This window comes from Astyanax mexicanus, chromosome 2 (genome assembly GCF_023375975.1).
Source record: "Astyanax mexicanus isolate ESR-SI-001 chromosome 2, AstMex3_surface, whole genome shotgun sequence".
NCBI classification, from domain to species: domain Eukaryota; kingdom Metazoa; phylum Chordata; class Actinopteri; order Characiformes; family Acestrorhamphidae; genus Astyanax; species Astyanax mexicanus.
In genome coordinates, this window is record NC_064409.1 from 48,627,620 (window position 1) to 48,647,248 (window position 19,629).

The 19,629-nt window shown below is 43.1% G+C and overlaps 1 protein-coding gene across 8 annotated transcripts in view; it reads right to left on the minus strand.

Moving 5' to 3' along the window:
- Nucleotides 1-19,629, minus strand: part of LOC103047119 (neogenin) — a 231,936-nt gene that overhangs the window by 77,605 nt on the left and 134,702 nt on the right. For all 8 annotated transcript variants that reach the window (XM_049474428.1, XM_049474430.1, XM_049474426.1 and 5 more), the window contains exon 5: nt 18,880-19,016. In XM_049474428.1, coding sequence (XP_049330385.1) covers nt 18,880-19,016 — 137 coding nt within the window. The remainder of the gene's footprint in view (nt 1-18,879; nt 19,017-19,629) is intronic.

Consider the following 19,629-nt stretch of genomic DNA (forward strand, 5'->3'; position numbering starts at 1 on the left):
CTAAGGTGTTGCTAACTGGTTGCTAGGCAGTTGCTATAATTTCTAAAGTGGTTGCTAAGTGGTTGCTAGGCAGTTGCTAACGTTTTCCAGGTGGTTGCTAAGGTGTTGCTAAGTGGTTGCTAGGCAGTTGCTAACGTTTTCCAGGTGGTTGCTAAGGTGTTGCTAACTGGTTGCTAGGCAGTTGCTATAATTTCTAAAGTGGTTGCTAAGTGGTTGCTAGGCAGTTGCTAACGTTTTCCTAGTGGTTGCTAAGGTGTTGCTAAGTGGTTGCTAGGCAGTTGCTATCGTTTCTAAAGTGGTTGCTAAGCTGTTGCTAGGCTGTTTCTAACGTTTTCCTAGTGGTTGCTAAGGTGTTGCTAACTGGTTGCTAGGCAGTTGCTATAATTTCTAAAGTGGTTGCTAAGTGGTTGCTAGGCAGTTGCTAACGTTTTCCAGGTGGTTGCTAAGGTGTTGCTAAGTGGTTGCTAGGCAGTTGCTAACGTTTTCCAGGTGGTTGCTAAGCTGTTGCTAACTGGTTGCTAGGCAGTTGCTATAATTTCTAAAGTGGTTGCTAAGTGGTTGCTAGGCAGTTGCTAACGTTTTCCTAGTGGTTGCTAAGGTGTTGCTAAGTGGTTGCTAGGCAGTTGCTATCGTTTCTAAAGTGGTTGCTAAGCTGTTGCTAGGCTGTTTCTAACGTTTTCCTGGTGGTTGCTAAGGTGTTGCTAACTGGTTGCTAGGCAGTTGCTATCATTTCTAAAGTGGTTGCTAAGTGGTTGCTAGGCAGTTGCTAACGTTTTCCAGGTGGTTGCTAAGGTGTTGCTAAGTGGTTGCTAGGCAGTTGCTAACGTTTTCCAGGTGGTTGCTAAGGTGTTGCTAACTGGTTGCTAGGCAGTTGCTATAATTTCTAAAGTGGTTGCTAAGTGGTTGCTAGGCAGTTGCTAACGTTTTCCTAGTGGTTGCTAAGGTGTTGCTAAGTGGTTGCTAGGCAGTTGCTATCGTTTCTAAAGTGGTTGCTAAGCTGTTGCTAGGCTGTTTCTAACGTTTTCCAGGTGGTTGCTAAGGTGTTGCTAACTGGTTGCTAGGCAGTTGCTATAATTTCTAAAGTGGTTGCTAAGTGGTTGCTAGGCAGTTGCTAACGTTTTCCAGGTGGTTGCTAAGGTGTTGCTAAGTGGTTGCTAGGCAGTTGCTAACGTTTTCCAGGTGGTTGCTAAGCAGTTAATAGGTGGTTGCTAAGCCCTGGCTGCGGTGCCGGGGTGTCCAAACTTTTGACTGATAGCTGCTCCTTACAGCAGCTCCTCCATACACTCACAGTACTGGAGGAGCAGGGGAGAGAAGGGGTTCCGTGCGCAGAGCTGCTCGTGTGCGAGATGGAACTCTGGGCCCCCCATTCATTTCTATGGGAAAACTTCGTACGACAATTGTACGAAAACCGTACGACGTATCGTCAAAACGTTTACATTTTCGGAAAGAACGCGGTAAGTTCTATAGACCGTCCGATTTTTGTATTTGTATGTCAAAAATTGTGGCGGTTACGGACGTTTAAAATTTCGCCCCATTCATTCCTATGGGAAAAAAATGCGTACGTTTACGAAGTTTTTACGAAAACCGTACGATGTATCGCTTCAAAAAGCACAAGCAACCTAACCGGGTATAGGTTCTACGATACTGCAAAATTTCGTGATTCTACGTCAAAAGCTGTAGGAGGAGTAGTGTTTTAAATTTTGTTGCGAGAATAATAATAATAATAATAATAATAATAACTAGAAAAGGTAAAGTTCGTGAACGAACTTTAAGTTGGCTTGGAAAAGAACGCTAATAACGTTAAAAAGTTAAAATGGTTGCTAAACGCTAAATGCCAAAAACACGGAAATCTAAAAACGTTTGGTTAAACGTTGAAATCTAAAAATGTGTGGTTAAACGCTGGAAACTAAAAATGTTTGGTTAAACCCTGAAATCTAAAAACATTTGGATAAATGCTAAAATCTTGAAAGTGGTTGCTAGGCAGTTGCTAACGTCTTACAGGTGGTTGCTAAGCTGTTGCTAAGCGGTTGCTAGTTATTTGCTAATGTATTACACATGGTTGCTAAGTGGTTGCAAGGCGGTTGCTAAACAGTTGCTTACGTTTTCCTAGTGGTTGCTAAGGTGTTTCTAAGTGGTTGCTAGGCAGTTGCTATCGTTTCTAATGTGGTTGCTAAGCTGTTGCTAGGCTGTTTCTAACGTTTTCCTGGTGGTTGCTAAGGTGTTGCTAACTGGTTGCTAGGCAGTTGCTATAATTTCTAAAGTGGTTGCTAAGTGGTTGCTAGGCCATTGCTAACGTTTTCCAGGTGGTTGCTAAGGTGTTGCTAAGTGGTTGCTAGGCAGTTGCTAACGTTTTCCAGGTGGTTGCTAAGGTGTTGCTAACTGGTTGCTAGGCAGTTGCTATAATTTCTAAAGTGGTTGCTAAGTGGTTGCTAGGCAGTTGCTAACGTTTTCCTAGTGGTTGCTAAGGTGTTGCTAAGTGGTTGCTAGGCAGTTGCTATCGTTTCTAAAGTGGTTGCTAAGCTGTTGCTAGGCTGTTTCTAACGTTTTCCTGGTGGTTGCTAAGGTGTTGCTAACTGGTTGCTAGGCAGTTGCTATAATTTCTAAAGTGGTTGCTAAGTGGTTGCTAGGCAGTTGCTAACGTTTTCCAGGTGGTTGCTAAGGTGTTGCTAAGTGGTTGCTAGGCAGTTGCTAACGTTTTCCAGGTGGTTGCTAAGGTGTTGCTAACTGGTTGCTAGGCAGTTGCTATAATTTCTAAAGTGGTTGCTAAGTGGTTGCTAGGCAGTTGCTAACGTTTTCCTAGTGGTTGCTAAGGTGTTGCTAAGTGGTTGCTAGGCAGTTGCTAACGTTTTCCAGGTGGTTGCTAAGGTGTTGCTAACTGGTTGCTAGGCAGTTGCTATAATTTCTAAAGTGGTTGCTAAGTGGTTGCTAGGCAGTTGCTAACGTTTTCCTAGTGGTTGCTAAGGTGTTGCTAAGTGGTTGCTAGGCAGTTGCTATCGTTTCTAAAGTGGTTGCTAAGCTGTTGCTAGGCTGTTTCTAACGTTTTCCTGGTGGTTGCTAAGGTGTTGCTAACTGGTTGCTAGGCAGTTGCTATAATTTCTAAAGTGGTTGCTAAGTGGTTGCTAGGCAGTTGCTAACGTTTTCCAGGTGGTTGCTAAGGTGTTGCTAAGTGGTTGCTAGGCAGTTGCTAACGTTTTCCAGGTGGTTGCTAAGGTGTTGCTAACTGGTTGCTAGGCAGTTGCTATAATTTCTAAAGTGGTTGCTAAGTGGTTGCTAGGCAGTTGCTAACGTTTTCCTAGTGGTTGCTAAGGTGTTGCTAAGTGGTTGCTAGGCAGTTGCTATCGTTTCTAAAGTGGTTGCTAAGCTGTTGCTAGGCTGTTTCTAACGTTTTCCTAGTGGTTGCTAAGGTGTTGCTAACTGGTTGCTAGGCAGTTGCTATAATTTCTAAAGTGGTTGCTAAGTGGTTGCTAGGCAGTTGCTAACGTTTTCCAGGTGGTTGCTAAGGTGTTGCTAAGTGGTTGCTAGGCAGTTGCTAACGTTTTCCAGGTGGTTGCTAAGGTGTTGCTAACTGGTTGCTAGGCAGTTGCTATAATTTCTAAAGTGGTTGCTAAGTGGTTGCTAGGCAGTTGCTAACGTTTTCCTAGTGGTTGCTAAGGTGTTGCTAAGTGGTTGCTAGGCAGTTGCTATCGTTTCTAAAGTGGTTGCTAAGCTGTTGCTAGGCTGTTTCTAACGTTTTCCAGGTGGTTGCTAAGGTGTTGCTAACTGGTTGCTAGGCAGTTGCTATAATTTCTAAAGTGGTTGCTAAGTGGTTGCTAGGCAGTTGCTAACGTTTTCCAGGTGGTTGCTAAGGTGTTGCTAAGTGGTTGCTAGGCAGTTGCTAACGTTTTCCAGGTGGTTGCTAAGCAGTTAATAGGTGGTTGCTAAGCCCTGGCTGCGGTGCCGGGGTGTCCAAACTTTTGACTGATAGCTGCTCCTTACAGCAGCTCCTCCATACACTCACAGTACTGGAGGAGCAGGGGAGAGAAGGGGTTCCGTGCGCAGAGCTGCTCGTGTGCGAGATGGAACTCTGGGCCCCCCATTCATTTCTATGGGAAAACTTCGTACGACAATTGTACGAAAACCGTACGACGTATCGTCAAAACGTTTACATTTTCGGAAAGAACGCGGTAAGTTCTATAGACCGTCCGATTTTTGTATTTGTATGTCAAAAATTGTGGCGGTTACGGACGTTTAAAATTTCGCCCCATTCATTCCTATGGGAAAAAAATGCGTACGTTTACGAAGTTTTTACGAAAACCGTACGATGTATCGCTTCAAAAAGCACAAGCAACCTAACCGGGTATAGGTTCTACGATACTGCAAAATTTCGTGATTCTACGTCAAAAGCTGTAGGAGGAGTAGTGTTTTAAATTTTGTTGCGAGAATAATAATAATAATAATAATAATAATAATAATAATAAGTAGAATAAGAAGATTACGAAGAACAGTAAGTTGGCTTTTCCAAGCCAACTTAATAATAATAAGTAGAATAAGAAGATTACGAAGAACAGTAAGTTGGCTTTTCCAAGCCAACTTAACTAGAAAAGGCAAAGTTCGTGAACGAACTTTAAGTTGGCTTGGAAAAGTACGCTAATAACGTTGAAAAGTTAAAATGGTTGCTAAGTGGTTGCTAGGCAGTTGTGATCATTTCTAAAGTGGTTGCTAAGCGTTTGCTAGGCAGTTGCTAACGTTTTCCAGGTGGTTGCTTAGGTGTTGCTAAGCAGTTGCTAGGCAGTTGCTAACGTATTCCACACGGTTGCTAAGCAGTTGCTAACGTTTTCCAAGTGGTGGCTAAAGTGTAGCTAACTGGTTGTTGCAGTTGCTATCATTTCTAAAGTGGTTGCTAAGCAGTTGCTAGGCAGTTGCTAACATATTCCACATGGTTGCTAAGTGGTTGCTAGGCAGTTGCTAACATTTTCCAGGTGGCTGATAAGATGTTGTTAAGTGGTTGCTAGGCAGTTGCTATGATTTCTAAAGTGGTTGCTAGGCAGTTGCTAACGTTTTCCTAGTGGTTGCTAAGGTGTTGCTAAGTGGTTGCTAGGCAGTTGCTATCATTACTAAAGTGGTTGCTAAGTGGTTGCTAGGCAGTTGCTAACGTTTTCCTAGTGGTTGCTAAGGTGTTGCTAAGTGGTTGCTAGGCAGTTGCTATCGTTTCTAAAGTGGTTGCTAAGTGGTTTCTAGGCCGTTGCTATCGTTTCTAAAGTGGTTGCTAAGCAGTTGCTAGGTAGTTGCTAACATATTCCACATGGTTGCTAAGTGGTTGCTAGGCAGTTGCTTACATTTTCCAGGTGGTTGCTAAGATGTTGTTGAGTGGTTGCTAGGCAGTTGCTATAATTTCTAAAGTGGTTGCTAGGCAGTTGCTAACGTTTTCCTAGTGGTTGCTAAGGTTTTGCTAAGTGGTTGCTAGGCAGTTGCTATCATTTCTAAAGTGGTTGCTAAGTGGTTGCTAGGCCGTTGCTATCGTTTCTAAAGTGGTTGCTAGGCAGTTGCTAACATATTCCACATGGTTGCTAAGTGGTTGCTAGGCAGTTGCTAACATTTTCCAGGTGGTTGCTAAGATGTTGTTAAGTGGTTGCTAGGCAGTTGCAATAATTTCTAAAGTGGTTGCTAGGCAGTTTCTAACGTTTACCTAGTGGTTGCTAAGATGTTGTTAAGTGGTTGCTAGGCAGTTGCTATCATTACTAATGTGGTTGCTAAGTGGTTGCTAAGCAGTTGCTAACGTTTTCCTAGTGGTTGCTAAGGTGTTGCTAAGTGGTTGCTAGGCAGTTGCTATCATTACTAAAGTGGTTGCTAAGTGGTTGCAAGGCAGTTGCTAATGTTTTCCTAGTGGTTGCTAAGGTGTTGCTAAGTGGTTGCTAGGCAGTTGCTAACGTTTTCCTAGTGGTTGCTAAGGTGTTGCTAAGTGGTTGCTAGGCAGTTGCTATCATTACTAAAGTGGTTGCTAAGTGGTTGCTAGGAAGTTGCTAACGTTTTCCATGTGGTTGCTAAGTGGTTGCTAGGCAGTTGCTATAATTTCTAAATTGGTTGCTAAGTGGTTGCTAGGCAGTTGCTAACGTTTTCCAGGTGGTTGCTAAGTGGTTGCTAGGCAGTTGCTATCATTTGTAAAGTGGTTGCTAAGTGGTTGCTAGGCAGTTGCTAACAATTTCCAGGTGGTTGCTAAGTGGTTGCTAAGTGGTTGCTAGGCAGTTGCTATCATTTCTAAAGTGGTTGCTAAGTGGTTGCTAGGCAGTTGCTAACGTTTTCCAGGTGGTTGCTAAGATGTTGTTAAGTGGTTGCTAGGCAGTTGCTATCATTTCTAAAGTGGTTGCTAAGTGGTTGCTAGGCAGTTGCTAACGTTTTCCAGGTGGTTGCTAAGATGTTGTTAAGTGGTTGCTGGGCAGTTGCTATCATTTCTAAAGTGGTTGCTAAGTGGTTGCTAGGCAGTTGCTAACATTTTCCATGTGGTTGCTAAGTGGTTGCTAAGTAGTTGCTAGGCAGTTGCTATCATTTCTAAAGTGGTTGCTAGGCAGTTGCTAACGTTTTCCAGGTGGTTGCTAAGACGTTGTTAAGTGGTTGCTAGGCAGTTGCTATCAATTCTAAAGTGGTTGCTAAGTGGTTGCTAGGCAGTTGCTATCATTTCTAAAGTGGTTGCCAAGTGGTTGCTAGGCAGTTGCTAACATTTTCCAGGTGGTTGCTAAGATGTTGTTAAGTGGTTGCTAGGCAGTTGCTATTATTTCTAAAGTGGTTGCTAAGTGGTTGCTAGGCAGTTGCTAACGTTTTTCTAGTGGTTGCTAAGCGGTTGCTAGGCAGTTGCGAACATATTCCACATGGTTGCTAAGTGGCTGCTAGGCAGTTGCTATCATTTCTAAAGTGGTTGCTAGGCAGTTGCTAACATTTTCCATGTGGTTGCTAAGTGGTTGCTAAGTAGTTGCTAGGCAGTTGCTATCATTTCTAAAGTGGTTGATAAGTGGTTGCTAGGCAGTTGCTAACATTTTCCATGTCGTTTTCCAGTTGGTTGCTAAGGTGGTTGCTAAGGTGTTGATAAGTGGTTGCTAAACCCTGGCTGGGGTGCCGGGGTGTCCAAACTTTTGACTGATAGCTGCTCCATACAGCAGCTCCTCCATACACTCACAGTACTGGAGGAGCAGGGGAGAGAAGGGGTTCCGTGCGCAGAGCTGCTCGTGTGTGAGATGGAACTCTGGGCCCCCCATTCATTTCTATGGGAAAACTTCGTACGACAATTGTACGAAAACCGTACGTCGTATCGTTTCGTAAAGCATATTTTCGGAAAGAACGCGGTAAGTTTTATAGACCAGCCGAATTACGTCTTCATATCTCAAAAATTGTGACGTTCACGGCCGTTCAAAATTCTCCCCCATTCATTCCTATGGGAAAAAAACGCTCACGTTTACGAAGTTTTTACGAAAACCGTACGATATATCGCTCCAAAAAGCACAAGCAACCTAATCGGGTATAGGTCCGACGATCCTGTAAAATTTCGCATCTCTACGTTAAAAGCTCTAGGAGGAGTAGTCGATTAAATTTTTCGAATAGAATAATAATAATAAGAATAAGAAGATTACGAAGAACAATAAGTTGGCTTTTCCAAGCCAACTTAACTAGAAAAGGAAAGTTCGATAACGAACTTTAAGTTGGCTTGGAAAAGTACGTTAAATAGTTAAATAACGTTGAATAGTTAAAATGGTTGCTAAGATATTTCTGTCTAAAGCGTGTGAAGAGTGGTTGCTATGCTGTTGACTTTCGGCTAAATGTTGAAGTCCAAAAAGTTTTGGCTAACATGGTGAAAAGCTTATAATTATCTTATAAAGTAAAGTGTTGCTAAGTGGTTGCTAGGTAGTTGCTAGGCAGTTGCTAATGTAGTCCACATCGTTGCTTAGTGCTTGCTAATTGGTTGCTAGGCAGTTGCGAACATATTCCAGGTGGTTGCTAAGCTGTTGCTAACTTGTTGCTAGGCAATTCCTAACGTATTCCAAATGGTTTTTAAGTGGTTATTAGGCAGTTTCTAATATTTTCCAGGTGGTTGCTAACTGGTTGCTATGGTATCTGGGGTGGTTGCTAAGGTGTTGCTAGGTGGTTGCTAAGGTGTTGCTATGGTATCTGGGGTGGTTGCTAAGGTGTTGCTAGGTGGTTGCTAGAGGGTTGCTAGGTGGTTGCTAAGGTGTTGCTATGGGATCCGGGGTGGTTGCTAAGGTGTTGCTATGGTATCCGGGTTGGTTGCTAAGGTGTTGCTAGGTGGTTGCTAAGGTGTTGCTATGGTATCCAGGGTGGTTGCTAAGGTGTTGCTAGGTGGTTGCTAGGGTGTTGCTAGGCGGTTGCTATGGTATCCAGGGTGGTTGCTAAGGTGTTGCTAGGTGGTTGCTAAGGTGTTGCTAGGTGGTTGCTATGGTGTTGCTATGGTATCCGGGGTGGTTGCTAAGGTGTTGCTAGGTGGTTGCTAAGGTGTTGCTATGGTATCCAGGGTGGTTGCTAAGGTGTTGCTAGGTGGTTGCTAGGTGGTTGCTAGGGTGTTGCTAGGTGGTTGCTAAGGTGTTGATTTGGTATCCAGGGTGGTTGCTAAGGTATTGCTAGGTGGTTGCTAAGGTGTTGCTAGGTGGTTGCTAAGGTGTTGCTATGGTATCCGGGGTGGTTGCTAAGGTGTTGCTAGGTGGTTGCAAGGTGGTTGCTAAGGTGTTGCTAGGTGGTTGCTAGGGTGTTGCTAGGTGGTTGCTAAGGTTTTGCTAGATGGTTGCTAAGGTGTTGCTATGGTATCCAGGGTGGTTGCTAAGGTGTTGCTAGGTGGTTGCTATGGTATCCGGGGTGGTTGCTAAGGTGTTGCTAGGTGGTTGCTAAGGTGTTGCTATGGTATCCTGGGTGGTTGCTAAGGTGTTGCTAGGTGGTTGCTAGGCAGTTGCTAAGGTGTTGCTATGGTATCCTGGGTGGTTGCTAAGGTGTTTCTAGGTGGTTGCTAAGGTGTTGCTAGGTGGTTGCTAAGGTGTTGCTAGGTGGTTGCTAAGGTGTTGCTATGGTATCCGGGGTGGTTGCTAAGGTGTTGCTAGGTGGTTGCTAGGCGGTTGCTTAAGTGTTGCTATGGTATCCGGGGTGGATGCTATGGTGTGGTTGCTAAGGTGTTGCTAGGTGGTTGCTAAGGTGTTGCTATGGTATCCAGGGTGGTTGCTAAGGTGTTGCTAGGTGGTTGCTAGGTGGTTGCTAGGGTGTTGCTAGGTGGTTGCTAAGGTGTTGCTAGGTGGTTGCTAAGGTGTTGCTATGGTATCCAGGGTGGTTGCTAAGGTGTTGCTAGGTGGTTGCTAAGGTGTTGCTAGGTGGTTGCTAAGGTGTTGCTATGGTATCCGGGGTGGTTGCTAAGGTGTTGCTAGGTGGTTGCAAGGTGGTTGCTAAGGTGTTGCTAGGCGGTTGCTAAGGTGTTGCTATGGTGTCTAGGGTGGTTGCTAAGGTGTTGCTAGGTGGTTGCTAAGATGTTGCTATGGTATCTGGGGTGGTTGCTAAGGTGTTGCTAGGTGTATCTAACTGGTCGCTAGGCAGTTGCTACCATTTCTAAAGTGGTTGCTAAGCAGTTGCTAGGCAGTTGCTAACGTTTTCCAGGTGGTTGCTAAGGTGTTGCTATCTGGTTGCTAGGCAGTTGCTAACGTATTACACATGGTTGCTAAGTGGTTGCTAGGCAGTTGCTAATGTTTTCCTAGTGGTTGCTAAGGTGTATCTAACTGGTTCCTAGGCAGTAGTAGATAAAAAGAAAGAGTGTTAAATGTAGAAGTACAGAAAAAGGGAGAGCCTGAAATAGAGAAGTAGAGAGAAAATCAGCGTGAGAAGTAGAGAAAGAACACCCGAGAATGTGAGAAAAAGAGTGACAAGTAGAGAGAAATATTGAGCGAGAGAAAGAGAATTAGGGAAAAAGAGAGATCGAGAAATAAAGAAGTAGAGAAAGAAAAAGGATGTAGTAGAGAGATAGATAGAAAGAGAAAGCAAGACAGAAAAGTAGAGTGAAAGAGAAGTAGAGAGAAGAGCGAGAAATAAAGAGAGAGTAAGAGAGAAATAGAGAAATAGAAAAGTAGAAAGAAAGAGACATAGAAAAGTAGAGAGAGTGAGAAAGAGAGAGTGAGAAATAGAGAAGTAGAGAGAGTGAGAAATAGAGACGTAGAGAGAGAGTGAGAAAGAGAGTGAGAAATAGAGAAGTAGAGAGAGAGTGAGAAATAGAGACGTAGAGAGAGAGTGAAAAAGAGAGTGAGAAATATAGAAGTAGAGAGAGTGAGAAATAAAGAGAAATAGAGACGTAGAGAGAGAGTGAAAAAGAGAGTGAGAAATATAGAAGTAGAGAGAGTGAGAAATATAGAAGTAGAGAGAGAGAGTGAGAAATAGAGACGTAGAGAGAGAGTGAGAAATAGAGACGTAGAGAGAGAGTGAGAAAGAGTGAGAAATAGAGAAGTAGAGAGAGTGAGAAATAGAGACGTAGAAAAGAGTGAGAAAGAGAGAGTGAGAAATAGAGAAGTAGAGAGAGAGTGAGAAATAGAGACGTAGAGAGAGAGTGAGAAATAGAGAAGTAGAGAGCAAAAGAGAGAGTGAGAAGTAGAGAGCAAAAGAGAGAGTGAGACAGAGAAGTAGAGAGCAAACGAGAGAGTGAGAAGTAGAGAAGTAGAGAGCAAAAGAAAGTGAGAAATAGAGAAGTAGAGAGAGAGTGGGAAAGATAGAGTGAGAATTAGAGAAGTAGAGAGAGAGTGAGAAAGAGAGAGTGAGATAGAAAAGTAGAGAGAGAGTGAGAAATAGAGACGTAGAGAGAGTGAGAAATAGAGTGAGATAGAGAAGTAGAGAGAGAGTGAGAAATAGAGTGAGAAATAGAGACGTAGAGAGAGAGTGAGAAAGAGAGTGAGAAATAGAGGAGTAGAGAGCAAAAGAGAGTGAGAAATAGAGAAGTAGAGAGCAAAAGAGAGAGTGAGAAGTAGAGAAGTAGAGAGCAAAAGAAAGAGTGAGAAATATAGAAATAGAGAGAGAGTGGGAAAGAGAGTGAGAATTAGAGAAGTAGAGAGCGAAAGAGAGAGTGAGAAAGAGAGAGTGGTTGCTAAGCAGTTAATAGGTGGTTGCTAAAGCCTGGCTGGGGTGCCGGGGTGTCCAAACTTTTGACTGATAGCTGCTCCATACAGCAGCTCCTCCATACACTCACAGTACTGGAGGAGCAGGGGAGAGAAGGGGTTCCGTGCGCAGAGCTGCTCGTGTGCGAGATGGAACTCTGGGCCCCCCATTCATTTCTATGGGAAAACTTCGTACGAAAATTGTACGAAAACCGTACGTCGTATCGCTTCGCAACCTGCTATTAATTTAAAGATCTCGGTAAGATCTATAAGCTCGCCAAATTTGGTCTTCGTATCTCAAAAATTGTGGCGGTTACGGACGTTTAAAATTTCGCCCCATTCATTCCTATGGGGAAAAAATGCGTACGTTTACGAAGTTTTTACGAAAACCGTACGATAAATCGCTCCAAAAAGCACAAGCACGCTAAGTTGGCATAGGTCCTACGATCCGTGAAAGTTTCGTGATTCTACGTTGAAAGCTCTAGGAGGAGTAGCGTACAGAAAAAAAGGCGTAAGAATAATAATAATAACTAGAAAAGGTAAAGTTCGTGAACGAACTTTAAGTTGGCTTGGAAAAGAATGCTAATAACGTTAAAAAGTTAAAATGGTTGCTAAGCTTTTTCCGTCTGAAGAGTGTGAAGAGTCATTGATTTGCTGTTAACGCTAAATGCTAAAAACGCTGAAATCTAAAAACATTTGGTTAAACGCTGAAATCTAAAAATGTTTGATTAAACGCTGAAATCTAAAAACGTTTGGTTAAACGCTGAAATCTAAAAACGTTTGGTTAAACGCTGAAATCTAAAAACATTTGGTTAAAAGCTGAAATCTAAAAACATTTGGTTAAACGCTGAAATCTAAAAACGTTTGATTAAACGCTGAAATCTAAAAACATTTGGTTAAACGCTGAAATCTAAAAACATTTGGTTAAACGCTGAAATCTAAAAACGTTTGATTGAACGCTGAAATCTAAAAACGTTTGGTTAAACGCTGAAATCTAAAAACGCTTGTTTAAATGCTGAAATCGTAAAACTTTTGGTTAAACTTTTGATTGCTAATGTGTTGCTAGGCGGTTGCTATCATTTCTGAAAAGGTTGCTAAGCTGTTGCTAGGCAATTGCTAATGTTTTCCAGGTGGTTGCTAAGCTGTTGCTAACTGGTTGCTAGGCAATTGCTAACATATAACAGGTGGTTGCTAGGCAGTTGCTAAGTGGTTGCTAGGCAGTTGCTAACGTTTTGCAAGTGGTTGCTAGGCAGTTGCTTAGTGGTTGCTAGGCAGTTGCTAACGTTTTCCAGGTGGTTGCTAAGTGGTTGCTAGGCAGTTGCTAACATATTCCAGGTGGTTGCTAGGCAGTTGCTAAGTGGTTGCTAGGCAGTTGCTAACGTTTTCCAGGTGGTTGCTAAGTGGTTGCTAGGCAGTTGCTAACGTATTCCAGGTGGTTGCTAGGCAGTTGCTAAGTGGTTGCTAGGCAGTTGCTAACGTTTTCCAGGTGGTTGCTAAGTGGTTGGTAGGCAGTTATTAACGTTTTCCAGGTGGTTGCTAAGTGGTTGCTAGGCAGTTGCAAACGTTTTCCAGGTGGTTGCTAGGCAGTTGCTAAGTGGTTGCTAGGCAGTTGCTAACGTTTTCCAAGTGGTTGCTTGGCAGTTGCTAAGTGGTTGCTAGGCAGTTGCTAACATTTACCAGGTGGTTGCTAAGTGGTTGCTAGGTAGTTGCTAACATATTCCAGGTGGTTGCTAGGCAGCTGCTAAGTGGTTGCTAGGCAGTTGCTAACGTTTTCCAGGTGGTTGCTAAGTGGTTGCTAGGCAGTTGCTAATGTTTTCCAGGTGGTTGCTAGGCAGTTGCTAAGTGGTTGCTAGGCAGTTGCTAACGTTGTCCAAGTGGTTGCTAGGCAGTTGCTAAGTGGTTGCTAGGCAGTTGCTAACGTTTTCCAGGTGGTTGCTAAGTGGTTGCTAGGCAGTTGCTAACGTTTTCCAGGTGGTTGCTAGGCAGTTGCTAAGTTGTTGCTAGGCAGTTGCTAACGTTTTCCAGGTGGTTGCTAAGTGGTTGCTAGGCAGTTGCTAACGTATTCCAGGTGGTTGCTAGGCAGTTGCTAAGTGGTTGCTAGGCAGTTGCTAACGTTTTCCAGGTGGTTGCTCAGTGGTTGCTAGGCAGTTGCTAACGTTTTCCAGGTGGTTGCTAAGTGGTTGCTATGCAGTTGGTAACGTATTCCAGGTGGTTGCTAGGCAGTTGCTAAGTGGTTGCTAGGCAGTTGCTAACGTTTTCCAAGTGGTTGCTAGGCAGTTGCTAAGTGGTTGCTAGGCAGTTGCTAACGTTTTCCAGGTGGTTGCTAAGTGGTTGCTAGGCAGTTGCTAACGTTTTCCAGGTGGTTGCTAGGCAGTTGCTAAATGGTTGCTAGGCAGTTGCTAACGTTTTCCAAGTGGTTGCTAGGCAGTTGCTAAGTGGTTGCTAGGCAGTTGCTAACGTTTTCCAGGTGGTTGCTAAGTGGTTGCTAGGCAGTTGCTAACGTTTTCCTAGTGGTTGTTAAGGTGTTGCTGAGTGGTTGCTAGGCAGTTGCTATCATTTCTAAAGTGGTTGCTAAGTGGTTGCTAGGCATTTGCTAACGTTTTCCAGGTGGTTGCTAAGTGGTTGCTAACTGGTTGCTAGGCAGTTGCTATCATTTCTAAAGTGGTTGCTAAGTGGTTGCTAGGCAGTTGCTAACGTTTTCCTAGTGGTTGCTAAGTGGTTGCTAACTGGTTGCTAGGCAGTTGCTAACGTTTTCCAGGTGGTTGCTAAGGTGTTGCTAAGTGGTTGCTAGGCAGTTGCTAACGTTTTCCAGGTGGTTGCTAAGGTGGTTGCTAAGCAGTTATTAGGTGGTTGCTAAGCCCTGGCTGGGGTGCCGGGGTGTCCAAACTTTTGACTGATAGCTGCTCCATACAGCAGCTCCTCCATACACTCACAGTACTGGAGGAGCAGGGGAGAGAAGGGGTTCCGTGCGCAGAGCTGCTCGTGTGTGAGTTAGAACTCTGGGCCCCCCATTCATTTCTATGGGAAAACTTCGTACGACATTTGTACGAAAACCGTACGACATATCGTCAAAACGTTAAAATTTTCGGAAAGAACACGGTAAGTTCTATAGACCGTCCGATTTTTGTCTTTGTATGTCAAAAATTGTTACCTACACAGTCGTTCAAAGTTGTCCCCCATTCATTTCCTATGGGAAAAAAAAGCGTACGTTTACGAAGTTTTTACGAAAACCGTACGATGTATCGCTTAAAAAAGCACAAGCAACCTATTCGGGTATAGGTCCTACGATACTGCAAAATTTCGTGGTTCTACGTCAAAAGCCCTAGGAGGAGATAGTGATTAAATTTTGCGAATAGAATAATAATAATAACTAGAAAAGGTAAAGTTCGTGAACGAACTTTAAATTGGCTTGGAAAAGAACAGTAATAACGTTAAAAAGTTAAAATGGTTGCTAAGCTGTTTCTGTCTGAAGAGTGTGAAGAGTCGTTGATATGCTGTTAACTTTTGGCTAAACGCTAAATGCCAAAAACACTGAAATCTAAAAACATTTGGTTAAACGCTGAAATCTAAAAACATTTGGTTAAACGCTGAAATCTAAAAACATTTGATTAAACGCTGAAATCTAAAAACGTTTGATTAAACGCTGAAATCTAAAAACGTTTGATTAAACGCTGAAATCTAAAAACGTTTGGTTAAACGCTGAAATCAAAAAACATTTGGTTAAACGCTGAAATCTAAAAACGTTTGATTAAACGCTGAAATCTGAAAACGTTTGGTTAAACGCTGAAATCTAAAAACGCTTGTTTAAATGCTGAAATCGAAAAACTTTTGGTTGTACTTTTGATTGCTAATGTGTTGCTAGGCGGTTGCTATCATTTCTGAAATGGTTGCTAAGCTGTTGCTAGGCAATTGCTAACATATACCAGGTGGTTGCTAGGTGGTTGCTAGGGTGTTGCTAGGTTGTTGCTAAGCTGTTGCTATGGTATCCGGGGTGGTTGCTAAGATGTTGCTAGGTGGTTGCTAACGTGTTGCTAGGTGGTTGATAAGGTGTTGCTATGGTATCCGGGTGGTTGCTAAGGTGTTGCTAGGTGGTTGCTAGGTGGTTGCTAGGGTGTTGCTATGGTATCTGGGGTGGTTGCTAAGGTGTTTCTAGGTGGTTGCTAGGTGGTTGCTAAGGTGTTTCTATTGTGTCAGGGGTGGTTGCTAAGATGTTGCTAGGTGGTTGCTAAGGTGTTGCTATGCGGTTGCTAAGGTGTTGCTATGGTATCTGGGGTGGTTGCTAAGGTGTTGCTAGGTGGTTGCTAAGGTGTTGCTATGGTATCCGGGGTGGTTGCTAAGGTGTTGCTAGGTGGTTGCTAAGGTGTTGCTATGGTATCTGGGGTTGTTGCTAAGGTGTTGCTAGGTGTTTGGTTAAACGCTGAAATCTAAAAACGCTTGTTTAAATGCTGAAATCGAAAAACTTTTGGTTGTACTTTTGATTGCTAATGTGTTGCTAGGCGGTTGCTATCATTTCTGTAGTGGTTGGTAAGCTGTTGCTAGGCAATTGCTAACATATACCAGGTGGTTGCTAGGTGGTTGCTAGGGTGTTGCTAGGTTGTTGCTAAGGTGTTGCTATGGTATCCGGGGTGGTTGCTAAGATGTTGCTAGGTGGTTGCTAACGTGTTGCGAGGTGGTTGCTAAGGTGTTGCTATGGTATCCGGGGTGGTTGCTAAGGTGTTGCTAGGTGGTTGCTAGGTGGTTGCTAGGGTGTTGCTAGGTGGTTGCTAAGGTGTTGCTATGGTATCTGGGGTGGTTGCTAAGGTGTTGCTAGGGTGTTGCCAGGTGGTTGCTAAGGTGTTGCTATGCGGTTGCTAAGGTGTTGCTATGGTATCCGGTGTGGTTGCTAAGGTGTTGCTAGGTGGTTGCTAGGTGGTTGCTAAGGTGTTGCTATGCGGTTGCTAAGGTGTTGCTATGGTACCTGGGGTGGTTGCTAAGGTGTTGCTAGGTGGTTGCTAGGGTGTTGCTATGATATACAGGGTGGTTGCTAAGGTGTTGCTAGGTGGTTGCTAAGGTGTTGCTATGTGGTTGCTAAGGTGTTGCTATGGTATCTGGGGTGGTTGCTAAGGTGTTGCTAGGTGGTTGCTATGTGGTTGCTTAGGTGTTGCTATGCGGTTGCTAAAGTGTTTCTAAAGTGGTTGCTAAGTGGTTGCTAGGCAGTTGCTAACGTTTTCCTAGTGGTTGCTAAGGTGTTGCTTAGTGGTTGCTAGGCAGTTGCTATCATTTCTAAATTGGTTGCTAAGTGGTTGCTAGGCAGTTGCTAACGTTTTCCTAGTGGTTGCTAAGGTGTTGCTAAGTGGTTGCTAGGCTGTTGCTATCATTTCTAAAGTGGTTGCTAAGTGGTTGCTAGGCAGTTGCTAACATTTTCCTAGTGGTTGTTAAGGTGTTGCTAAATGGTTGCTAGGCAGTTGCTATCGTTTCGAAGGTGGTTGCTAAGTGGTTGCTAGGCAGTTGCTAACGTTTTCCTAGTGGTTGCTAAGTGGTTGCTAACTGGTTGCTAGGCAGTTGCTTTAATTTCTAAAGTGGTTGCTAAGTGGTTGCTAGGCAGTTGCTAACGTTTTCCTAGTGGTTGCTAAGGTGTTGCTAAGTGGTTGCTAGGCTGTTGCTATCATTTCTAAAGTGGTTGCTAGGCAGTTGCTAACATTTTCCTAGTGGTTGTTAAGGTGTTGCTAAGTGCTTGCTAGGCAGTTGCTATCGATTCTAAGGTGGTTGCTAAGTGGTTGCTAGGCAGTTGCTAACGTTTTCCTAGTGGTTGTTAAGGTGTTGCTGAGTGGTTGCTAGGCAGTTGCTATCATTTCTAAAGTGGTTGCTAAGTGGTTGCTAGGCATTTGCTAACGTTTTCCAGGTGGTTGCTAAGTGGTTGCTAACTGGTTGCTAGGCAGTTGCTATCATTTCTAAAGTGGTTGCTAAGTGGTTGCTAGGCAGTTGCTAACGTTTTCCTAGTGGTTGCTAAGTGGTTGCTAACTGGTTGCTAGGCAGTTGCTAACGTTTTCCAGGTGGTTGCTAAGGTGTTGCTAAGTGGTTGCTAGGCAGTTGCTAACGTTTTCCAGGTGGTTGCTAAGGTGGTTGCTAAGCAGTTATTAGGTGGTTGCTAAGCCCTGGCTGGGGTGCCGGGGTGTCCAAACTTTTGACTGATAGCTGCTCCATACAGCAGCTCCTCCATACACTCACAGTACTGGAGGAGCAGGGGAGAGAAGGGGTTCCGTGCGCAGAGCTGCTCGTGTGTGAGTTAGAACTCTGGGCCCCCCATTCATTTATATGGGAAAACTTCGTACGACATTTGTACGAAAACCGTACGACATATCGTCAAAACGTTAAAATTTTCGGAAAGAACACGGTAAGTTCTATAGACCGTCCGATTTTTGTCTTTGTATGTCAAAAATTGTTACCTACACAGTCGTTCAAAGTTGTCCCCCATTCATTTCCTATGGGAAAAAAAAGCGTACGTTTACGAAGTTTTTACGAAAACCGTACGATGTATCGCTTAAAAAAGCACAAGCAACCTATTCGGGTATAGGTCCTACGATACTGCAAAATTTCGTGGTTCTACGTCAAAAGCCCTAGGAGGAGATAGTGATTAAATTTTGCGAATAGAATAATAATAATAAGAATAAGATTACGAAGAACAGTAAGTTGGCTTTTCCAAGCCAACTTAATAATAATAATAATAAGAATAAGATTACGAAGAACAATAAGTTGGCTTTTCCAAGCCAACTTAATAATAATAATAAGAAGATTACGAAGAACAAGAAGTTGGCTTTTCCAAGCCAACTTAAATAAAGGGATAGAGGAGTGAAGGAGGGGGAGAAAGAAATGAGGTTAGAAGTAGTTAGTGTGTTAGAGGTGTTAGGAGAGTAAGTGCTCTTTGAAGAGCTCTGTCTTCAGGAGTTTATTAAAGATAGCGAGAGATTAATAACACAATAACAGTGTATGTAATGTAAATATATACTTGGCTGTGATTCTTACACGCAAAGTCAGAGTCAGAAAATACCTTAAAAAAGGCTGCTACTTCCACCGCGCTAAAGGTGGAATGGAAAATTTGATAAATGTGAGCATCTTGTTTAACTACTCTAGCAGGCTCCCGGCACATTGAGTGAGAGAGAAAAAACAGAACTTGTCGCTAATCTTAGCTTGAATAAAACTACGGCTCGTTTTTGAACTGTTGTTAGAGCTGCAAGATTAAAGGTGGAATTTAGGTGGAAGTGGAAAACTTGTTTAACTACTCTAGCAGGCTCTAATAACACTGCATGAGAGAACTAAAAAAATGAAACAACTTGCTACAAACTTACTGTGAATCTCCTTCACCCATGGATCCAACATGAATTCACCTTAAGAGTGCTTTACTGTTACTATTTTAGTTGACTTACAGCACAAATCGATTAATAAATTAGTCACCAACTATTTTAATGACTAGTTGTATCAATTTAGTCAATTAGCTGTTGCAGCCCTACATTAAAGAAAAATAAATCATCTCAACTAGATACAGACTACCCCTGATATAGACAAATATGAAGTGTATATTTTCATTTTGCATCAATCAGGAAAAAAATAACATTTATTTCATCACTACTCCTTATATGTAATTACATGTGCTGTAGTGTGACTATATTACATGCCCACATTGCAATTAATATATACCGCACACACGCTTGTCTTTTCTCAGATACAAATAAGCTATCTGTGCACATCATCAAAATGTCCACATAACGCATGTAAATCCCCCATTTAGTAAGCTTAATAAGACACACACCTTGCACAGTGAGCTGAGCTTGTGTCTCGATGGTCTCGTTGCCGTTGTCCGCCTGGCAGCTGTACGTTCCAGCGTCCCTCTCTGTCAGGTTGACAATCTGCAGGACGCCTCCACCAATCACAGCAAACCTCCCATCACTGCAAACAAACAACAGCAGAGCAGTCATTAGAGCCAGCGACATGTTCACCATTCACATCTTTAACTAGACAAGACATGATGCACAGACTGTTAGCAGACACTCGGAAAAGCCTTTAGCACCAACATCAGCACTCATGAGAGCTTCCCTAGAGGGACGGACGACAGGTGGGATATTTCACCACCTCTGGTGAGCATGTCCTTCACACAGATATGCAAGCATAAGCTTAATGCTTTTATTCCTGCACATTTTCTCCTGTATGAAGCTGTATGAAGCGAAGTACAGAATTAACCAGACAAAAACAATGATGCATTAAATAAGGTAGTTTAGGGATTTACAATTATTATTCTTTTTTTGAATTCCAGGAATAATTACAGTAACAAAAGTTACTGAAGCATAAATATAAGAATAATGCTAAAAAAAAAGAAGCAAACAACAGTTCATCAACAAACTGACTTTGCATCAGCAAACTGACTCTGACACAGAGCCTCAGTGATTGGTCAGGGGTCGGTGACTGCTGCTACTGAGCGAGCATCAAAATGCTTTCAAGACATGCCTTATACTGTAAAACCCATATATGTCGTATACAGTTCTGGAAAAAATAAAGAGAGCAC